Raw genomic sequence first — 10,298 nt, forward strand, 5'->3', positions numbered from 1 at the left:
TATCATGATCAACTAACGAGAATATTAATGCAAAATATTTAAAATGTTGTTAGTTTTTGCATTGTCACATCATTGTGTGATATTTTCAAAACTACCTTTGTGTAAGCTAACATAGTTTACTATTTTTCGAATTTCCAAACTGCTGTTAGCCTTCCGAAAATGCTAGCTGGCCTTTTTTCACACTCGTAACGGGAAATTTTCCTCTTCAAAAATAAAAGGGATTATAATTAGGTTTTTAGCGTTACGAAAGTTTGAGGTGACCTGTCACAAAAGAAAGAAACGCTAGATTTCTTCACTGAACTGAATCCAAATTTCTTACGCTGCTAACAGCTTTCCGAACGGATACTCTACAGAAACGAACTGTTAGGTACCCCTGCCGTTGTATCACAGTGACTGTTTAAGAATTCAAATTCTGTGACACACACAAATCGATTTTGCCATTAAAATTTCTAACCATTAACAATAACTGTAAGAATGAACTGTAGGGGACCCACTTTTAGCTTAAAGGTTTTGAAAATATCACCTTTTTCTGTCGACTCCAAACCCAACAGCGGTACCTTCGAATTCGTTTGTTGGTGAACCAACATCAGTACTTCCCGGCCGACGCTGTTCCCTGATTCCTGCTTGTCTGCCTTCTTTGTTTCCTCCACGATCGCTGCCATAGCTCGTTGCTGGGGAAGGAGACTGGCTGCTGTAGTTTTCTGCTGACGAGGAGGAGCAGCCCTGCTCGTAATTTTGCCTTGGTCTGTTCTTTGTAGGTAACTGTGCCGGATGCTTCCACGTTTTCATGTATCCCTCGCTGCTATATTTATTGACGATACTTTTTGTACCTTTCCCTGTTAATGGTTGCTTCCCTTTAGCCGACTTGCGCTCGAGTCGGTCAGTACCGGTTTGAAAATTAACTACCGGCGAAGAGATCAACCATGAAAAAGATGGTCCTGCGACTGGTGCCGAGGCCTGTTCTCCTAGGCCAGTGCGAGTACCAGGTTCATCGTTGGTTTCAACTCTTTGTGTTCGAGATTTTTCGGTATCTGATACTAAACCTGGACTCAACTGATCCGCTTTGCCGGGTGAACCACCAGAGACATTAGTTTCGCTCTGAGAACGAGCCACAGAACAAGCAGTCCCCATTTCATCGATCTCTACCACTTACAAAATTAATGCATTGAACTTGGTATTTCAAACTGCCTTCTTTCCGGATGTCGTCATAGACATTTTCCGATTTGCTAGCGGCTTTTATCAAAGCGGAAATTTAAATTGCCAATAATTAATCGACTTGTAAATGCGAAAATCAATTTCAGCAAAGCTGCGGTGCGTTTCTCAAAATCCCGCGAAATCTTTTCGCGCTCGAAAACGTACCGTGACATGCACAGAATTGATTATCAAAAGATTTTTTGTTGATAACTCTGGAAACAAAAACATTTTTAGTTTTCCAAGACTAAAGAAACACGATGAGTTAGTTTGTACAAAAATCCCCAGCAATCTTTAAAAAAGGAATGAGAAAATTACTCGGCCGGGCCCGAAAGCTCTTCGGGAGCTAAAACGCATAGTACGTGATTTGATCCTCAAAATATAAAGGTCTCCAAAGTATTCTACATCACACAATATTAAAGCAAACCAAATGAACTAAATACTGTCCTGGTCAGTTTTTTCTAACACTTTACTCCACGCCGCCATCAAACGTTAGGCTCATCATTGAAGGGAGAGGAGGGTAGAAAACATGCGTAGGTGTACTCTAAATTTTTGGCCAAGAGTTAAAAAAACATAAAAACAAACAACATTAACAACAAAACAAAAAAACAAACAAAAGCAAGAAGCAACAACAACAACAACAAAAACCGACAACACTATTTACGACGTTATTTACGCCGATCAACTTCAAACTTCAACATATCCCTACCCCCAGGCAACCCACCAGGCATTTGAACTTTTGAAGATTAGATTGTCCTTAGGCCAAAAAGCCGTTCAAATGCCCGACCCTTTAATAAGTGCCCCGGTCCAAGGAAAAGCTTTTACTGTTTCAATCAATCACTTTTCACGGTTTGCAAACGGGGTAAAACATATTAATGGCGCCTTCAAAAAATATTTTGAAGCCGTTTTGAGTGACGCATTCACTCACAAAGGCGAAATTAATTCTGTCCTTGAAACCTACTCGCGCGCAAAAACCAGGCAAAACCCACCAACAAATTTCCCACACCCCGGTACGTATATACAAGGTCAAATGCCTGGAAGGATACTGAAGTTTCGAATTGATCGGTACATGTATTGACCGTGAAGCTGTCTACGACTGTGGTTAACGTATAATTTCCTCGTACAATATCCTCCAGTGATGTCAGCAAGGAGCTCATGATCAGCGATTTCTCTCTCCATCCAAGCATATAAATGGCTCGAATGCTAAAGCATTGACAGCAAATCAAAATAGAAAGCTGGGGAGGGGGGTCTTGTCGCTCTCTATCGACAATCTGGCGACTTTTTATTCGTTCTATCGATCATGATCACGTTCAAGCATTAACAGTGTTCCTAAAAGATCAGCTGTCCCTGTAACCAGTTGCTATTTGAATTTTTGTTATTAAAACAACATTCTTGTTCGCACTGGTGCCTTATTTGTCCCGTGTAGTCCTGTTTTGTTAACTGAAACACTTCTGATATACAAGACTGATTTAATTACAAACTTCGTTTCAAATGTTATGACAATCCATCACAAACATCAACAACGATAAATAGATTTAATACATCATTGGTTATTTTACTGTTGGCGATAAAAACTGTGGTTATAAAAAAGTAAGGTTTTCTTGCAGAGTTTTGAAGGTAATTCAAACTTATACAAAAATATTGCTTTATTCGGAAAGGCATAGACCGTTTCCTAAACTTAAGTTTGTGACTATTTAAATCGTCGTACAACACAAAAAAACCTTCCTGTGTTGAAAAACTAATCACAAATCATTCCAGTCCATCCAGCTCTCATGATACCCTCAAAACATCGATACATTTTCAGCTATTTTATATTGTTAGGACAACAATTACAATTCAAAGTTTGAGAAAACGTCGAAAATAAATCAAGCGTGGCACCATGAAATTAATCGGATAATTGCAGCTGCAAATTGGAATCAAAGTTACAAAAATGAATTTCAGATTTACAGGCTGGGTAATTTGGATAAATAACATTGTTTTTGATCGCGGACTTGATTTGTATCATGGTCAACTAACAAGAATATTAAAGCAAAATATTTAAAATGTTGTTAGTTTTTGTTTTCTCACATCATTGTGTGATCTTTTCAAAACCAAATTTGTGTAAGCTAACATAGATTCCTTTTTCAAGAATTTACAAACTGGCTTTCTGAAAATGCTTGCTGGCCTTTTTACGCGGCTTTTAACTGGAAATTTTCCTCTCCGAAAGTAAAAGGGATTATAATTAGGTTTTCAGCGTTACGAAAATTTGAGGTGACCTTAAGAGAAAGAAACGCTAGATGTCTTGACTGAACTGAATCCAAATTCCTTAGGCTGCTAAAAGCCTTTCGAATGGATACTTCACAGAAACGAACTGTTAGGTACCCCTGCCGTTGTATCACAGTGACTGTTCAAGAATTCAAATTCTGACATACACAAATCGATTTTGCTATAAAAATTTCTAACCAACAACAATGATTGTAAGAATGAACTGTAGGGGACCCACTTTTAGATTAAAGGTTTTGAAAATGTCACCTTTTTCTGTCGACTCCAAACCCAACAGCAGTGCCTTCGAATTCGTTTGTTGGTGAACCAACATCCACAGTACTTCCGCGCCGACGCTGTTCCCTGATTCCTGCTTGTCTGCCTTCTTTGTTTCCTCCACGATCGCTGCCATAGCTCGTTGCTGGGGAAGGAGACTGGCTGCTGTAGTTTTCTGCTGACGAGGAGGAGCAGCCCTGCTCGTAATTTTGCCTTGGTCTGTTCTTTGTAGGTAACTGTGCCGGATGCTTCCACGTTTTCATGTATCCCTCGCTGCTATATTTATTGACAATACTTTTTGTACCTTTCCCTGTTAATGGTTGCTTCCCTTTAGCTGACTTGTGTTCTCGGTCAGTACCGGTTTGAAAATTAACTACCGGCGAAGAGATCAACCATGAAAAAGATGGTCCTGCGACTGGTGTCGAGGCCGGTTCTCCCAGGTCTGTGCGAGTACCAGGTTCATCGTTGGCTCCAACCGTTTGTGCTTGAGATTTTTCGGTATCTGTTACTCTACCTGGAGTCAACTGATCCGCTTTGCCGGGTGAACCACCAGAGACATTAGTTTCGCTCTGAGAACGAGCCACAGAACAAGCAGTCCCCATTTCATCGATCTCTACCACTTACAAAATTAATGCATTAAACTTAGTATTTCAAACTGCCTTCTTTCCGGCTGTCGTCATCAGAGACATTTTCCGATTTGCTAGCGGCTTTTATCAAAGCGGAAATTTAAATTTCCAATAATTAACATTTGTAAAGTAAACCCTAAAACTGATAAATTCCAGCATAGCTGGGGTGCGTTTCTTAATATCCTGCGGAAAGATTTCGCGTCCGAAAAAGTATTAAGCGAATGTAAATGCATGAAACATATATTTTTGAACTGCGGATGAAAGATCAAATATAGAAGAAAGATCCTCGCTGCGAGGATCTTTCCTCTATTTGATTTTTCATCCGTAGTTCAAAATATGTTTCATACATTTACATTCAATTATTCATCCTTCACGGGTATATTACGAACTCACAATATGACCAGTTCCCAGTTGGCTTGATAGCTCAGTTGGTAGAACACTGCACCGGCATCGCAGAGGTCATGGAATCGAATCTCGTTCAAGCCTGAATTTTTGTCAGGTTTCTTTTTCGACTAACTGGGAAGGGATCTTTCTTCTGTTCGAAAAACTATTGTTGCATGCAGGGCAAAACTGATTATCAGAAGTTAATTTTTTGATAATTCTGGAAACAAAAGCATTTATGTTTTCCAAGACTGAAGAAACACATTGAGTTTGTTTGTACGAAAAACAAGCAGCAATTTGCAGTAAAGGGATAAGAAAATTACTTCCAGGTATTTGCCACACCACAAATACAATGTAAAATACAGATAAAGGTCTCTAAGGTATTCTATATCAAAAATTAATACAAACCCAATTAACTAAATACAATGGTCAGTTTCTTTTAACGGCTTTACTCCACGTCGCCATCAAATGTTAGGCTCGTTATTGAAGGGAGGAGAGAGAGGGGAGAGCATGCATAGGTGTACTCTCATCTTTTGGCCAAGCGTTCAAAACACTAAATACATAAATAATAATAATAATAATAATAATGATGATAATGATAATGATAATGATAATGATAATCTCTTTATTAAAATATTCCAAGCAAAATTGATATTTACAAGTTAAAAGTAGAAAAAAGAACTATTAAAACCAAATAATAATAATAATAATAATAATAATAATAATAAAAATAATAAAAATAATAATAATAATGATGATGATGATGATGATGATAATAATAATAATAATAATAATAATAATAATAATAATAATAATAATAATAATAATAATAACTCCATAACTTCAACATATCCCTCCCCCCAGGCAACTCGCCAGGCATTTGAACTTTTGAAGATTAGATTGTCCTGGGGCCAAAAAGCAGTTCAAATGCCCTACCCTTTAATAAGTGCCGCGGTCCAAGATTACTCCTTGAGAACAAGCTTTTACTACTTTAATTAATCAATCAATCAATCAATCAATCAATCAATCAATCAATCAATCAATCAATCACTTTTCACGCTTTGCAAACGGGGTAAGAAAAACTTCAAAAACTATTTTGAAGCCGTTTTGAGTGAGCCAGTCACTCACAAAGACGAAATTATTTCTGTCCTTAAAACCTCGAGCTCCTTACTCTTAAAAACAAGGCAAAACCCACCCCGGCACGAATTCCGCTTGGCCGAAAAAAAAGTGCGGATCAAAATTCCCCACCCTCCGGTATGTATATACAAGGTCAAATGCCCGGAGGGATGCTGAAGGTTTGAATTGATCGGTGCATGACCGTGAAGCTGTCTACGACAGTGGTCAGCGTCTAATTCCTTCGTACGATATCGTCTAGTGACGTCAGTGTTCAAAGAGCTCATCCAAGCATGATGGAATTCTAAAACATTGACAGGAAATCAAAATAGAAAGTTGAGGGAGGGAGTCGCTGTATATGGACAATCTGGCTACTGCTTATTCGTTCTATCGATCATGATCACGTTCAAGCACTAACTTAGTTCCTAAAAGACCAGCCGTCCTTGTAACCAGTTGCTATTTGAATTGTTGTTGTTAAAACAACATTTTTTGTCCGCACTGGTGCCTTATTTGTCCCGTGTAGTCCTGTTTTGTTAACTGAAACACTTCTAATATAAAAGACTGATTTATTTACAAACTTCGTTTCAACTGTCATGACAGTCCAACACAAACACCAACAACGATAAATAGATTTAATACATCATTGATTATTTTACTGTTGGAGATTACTGTGGTTATAAAAAAAGTACGGTTTTCTTGCAAAGTTTTGAAGGTAATAAAAACGTATATAAAAATGTTGCTTTATTCGGGAAGGCATAGACCGTTTCCGAAAAATTTGTGACTACTTAAGTCGTACAAAATAAAAAATTGCCCGTTCCGTAGTTCAAATGGAGACTGGGGATGAGTTTTTAAAATTTCATTTAATCAGAAATTAGAGTCCATCACAAGAAAGATCACATTAAAATTAGTCAGTTTACCAAGTTTGAGGTTCAAGCGTTATATTGCAACCATGTTCTTCGGAGCGGGCAATTGGCATCAGACACATGCAAGAAAGAACGATTAGGTTTAGATTGGTTTCTTATTGGATGAGGAAGTGGCGCGAATTTTCTTAACCAATTGGATAGCGAAGTAAATTAAAACCAAAGTAAACGGATAATCACTTTCCATACTTAATTGAAATCAGTTAAAAGGCCGGCATGATCGTTAGATTTCAATTGTTCTTTTCAATTAAAACTAAGTTGAATATTGCCGAAATATTAAGTTATTAGAACTGAGACGAAAAACGTTACATTTGAAATTGGCTTGTGTTGCTTTTCCATTGAATCTCAACTCCAATTGGTTCAATAATGTAGCCCTCGAGAGGTATAATTAATAAATATTCACTTAACAATAACAGGGAATTCTTACTTAATTCGTGAAACAGCACCAATAATTGACAAAGAAAAGCAAACAATTTAGGGAGCAGTAATATTGTCTAACTCCACATTTTATCCTCTAAACGAACTCGTCTAAATATTTCTCTACCTTAGGAAACTAACGATTAAGCTAATATTAACGCAACTTAAATAACGAATTAAGGGGGGCATTTAGGCTGAAATAAAGAAATTTAACGCAAACGAGAAGGCTACATTTCCCACTAAAAGAAGGAAATTAACGCGAGCGCTGAGGCCTCGAATTCCGCGATTTCTTGCCTCGTTCCCCCCTCTGTCTTCTGTAACACAATCCCTCTGTCGCACAATACTTGTCTTTCAAACTGAACTTACTTAAATTTTGCGGTGTTGCACATTAAGTGAATTTTCAAACTACAAATGAGTCGAAGTAAGCTATTACCAAAGGAAGGGAACACAAAATAAGGACTTTAAACATCAACCAGACTATTCCAATCTGGTATTCAGTTTCCATCCCAGCCACGGCACATCCGTAGCAGGAAACATAAGGGAGTTTAAAGGGCCCGAGTCAGCCACACCTTTGTTTTTGTTTATGTGCGAGAGTTTGGCTATTATATTTTATTCGGAGCATGTCGAAATGAACGAAATGACTGTGAAACTACTAAAGATAATGAAACATACTTTCAGGAACACAACTTACAGTAAGGCAATAAGATTTCGCTTCACTATGCAATATCAATAATTTCAATGGCATCGAAAATGGCGGAGGCTGACTAGGGTCCTTCAAAGTAAAAAAATTATCTTTAACGGATCTTTCTTATTTCTTACGTTTCACCTCGGTTAACATCTGCGGAGACAGCAGAACTACTCGCGACTTCTCTCTCTGAATTTAATTAACTGGCCTTGAGACGTGCTAGAATTTATTGACTCGACGATGAGGTCACTTGGCCCTTCCTACATTAGTTGAGTTCACATCATGGACTGTTTTCACCAAAGTGAACGCGGTCGTAAGGAGGTTCGTCTTCGTCTGGATGAATGTAATTGTAGTCGTGCTGTTCAACAGGCTGCAAAAGAACGTGAAAATTCAGAAATTCGTGTCTGGCGCGGCGAAACATTGAAGCTATTCGTTGCTAGCTTTGAAGAACTCAAATGCTCTGCCACGTCAGATGTGAACAAAGTTCATTGTTAGGATTCCGAAATGGCGCATTGCCAAAAGAGCTCTGGAGTTGAATACGCAGGGCCGGGAAAAAGGAAAAAGGAACAGCCAGTCCGAGGAGTTCCCGTTCGGCAGCGTAACAAACTGCGAGGGTGTGCTGTGTGGCTCAGAACAGAAATAGAGGAGGGCTTTAGTTTCAGACCTATACGCCGCTTGGAGTTAATAAGAAGCAGAAAGATTGTTAGCTTTGAATTAGTCCAGATTTTACGCGTATTTACCTTGTAAAGAGATGTTTTAGGACTCACTCACATCAGATGACTGATTCACTACTCCTAAATATCACAAAATCAAATTATTTTTATACACTGTATGGCTCATAGCAGTGTAGTCTTTATAGACTTACATCCAGGTCCAGAAATTGTAAGTCCAAGGGTTCCTGTGGCTTCTCCTCTCGACTCCATTTCCTGAGAAAATTGAACAGAGCCGAATGACATATACGTATGTTATTGGTTTTGCGATTAGAGCACCCCCCTCCCCCCTCCTCTCCCGCTAAAACTGGCACATCAGATGACATTCTCCAAGCGAAGAGATGTCCTCAGTTTTCAAAACCTTGAGTCGATTCAACAAAACGAAAGACATTCCCGGTAAATATCAATCTGATGGAATAGCAGCCTGCTGTGGAAAGAGACGAGCATAGCAACGTCTTCGTTGAAAGCGTTGCCGAAGATACTAGCAAGTCAACATTTTACGCGCGCGTTTTCACACATCTTACGTTGCGCTTTCGGCGAAAATACCTGAGTGAAGGATCTTGCTGATTACATTTGCAAGAACGTCGACCAGAACACGATTTAATAGCCGCAATTATTGGGCGTGGTATAAAGACTGATATACCATGACCTTTAAGCCAATCAAAACCCTGGAATAGGCCATTTTCATGATGGCGTCATTTTACTACAACTACCAGAATTCATTTCGTTTTCCTTTTCAAATGTAAATTTTGTAATCCCAGGGGACAGCAAAGAACAATAGCTCTAATTAGCACGAGAAAAGAAAAACCAGAAGGATTCTGGTAGTTGTAGTAAAATGACGCCATAATGAAAATGTCCTATTGCATTATCCAATGATGCAGTTTCTAATAAAAATGTTCTTCGTAAGTTAAATGGTGGAAGGCTAGTTAAATATGAGCGAGTTCTTCTTAACAAGTTTTTTATTCTCGTGTGTACAAAATGATAAATATTTCCTTGACAAGCCTACTTGTTCAAAAACTGACGTGCCAAGTCTTCAACAGCAAAAAACTTTAAGGAAAACTTCTCGAAGCGGAAGAAAATATGTCAAGGATGGTTTTCAGCCGTTCACACAGGTAAACATAGCGTCAAGGATAACTCTTCGACGCGAAAAAAAATTGTACAGACCTTTACACAAGAACGAAAGTCAATCTAAAATACAAACAAAACAACTTACAACAACAAAAACAACAACAACGGGTGAACTAAGTAGTTGCCCACAACTGTAGACATAATTTGTTGATACACTTCACTGAGAACACAGATAAGTCACATCTCGCCCATACATCACATACTCTCCTTCTCCCCTTCTTGGATTTCAATGTTTCTTTCACTCCCGCTGCTTAAGCAAACAAATTCAACATTGAATGTGGAAGGCAGAAAGAAATAAAGAGCGTGTGGATAGTGAACTAACTAAGTAGTGGTCTGTAGAGACTTGTGTAATAAAGATTGTAATACTGCGCAGCGTAGTTAATAAATGTGAATTCAAAATATTATAAAATTGACGCTGTAAGATATTTTAAACCGACGTTTCGGCAATGCTGCCTTCTTCAGGGTACAGAACTATACCGTTAAAAAGTTCCGTTTTAAACCGACGTTTCGGCAATGCTGCCTTCTTCGGGGTACAGAACTACACCGTTAAAAAGTTCCCTGAAGAAGGCAGCATTGCCGAAACGTCGGTTTAAAATATCTTACAGCGTCA

General features: G+C 38.5%; 1 protein-coding gene across 1 annotated transcript in view; it reads right to left on the reverse strand.

The window, feature by feature from the left end:
- Positions 1 to 6,374: 6,374 nt before the first annotated feature.
- The window catches only part of LOC146456449 (uncharacterized), a 19,622-nt gene continuing 15,698 nt past the window's right edge, over positions 6,375 to 10,298 (reverse strand). Inside the window, exons 8-9 of the mRNA XM_085092836.1 lie at positions 8,716 to 8,776; positions 6,375 to 8,220 (exon numbers count right to left, since the gene is read on the reverse strand). Of these exons, the coding sequence (XP_084948962.1) occupies positions 8,131 to 8,220; positions 8,716 to 8,776 (151 nt within the window). The 3' untranslated portion in view covers positions 6,375 to 8,130. The remainder of the gene's footprint in view (positions 8,221 to 8,715; positions 8,777 to 10,298) is intronic.

This window comes from Pavona decussata, unplaced genomic scaffold, assembly GCF_977016875.1.
Source record: "Pavona decussata unplaced genomic scaffold, jaPavDecu1.1 SCAFFOLD_254, whole genome shotgun sequence".
NCBI classification, from domain to species: domain Eukaryota; kingdom Metazoa; phylum Cnidaria; class Anthozoa; order Scleractinia; family Agariciidae; genus Pavona; species Pavona decussata.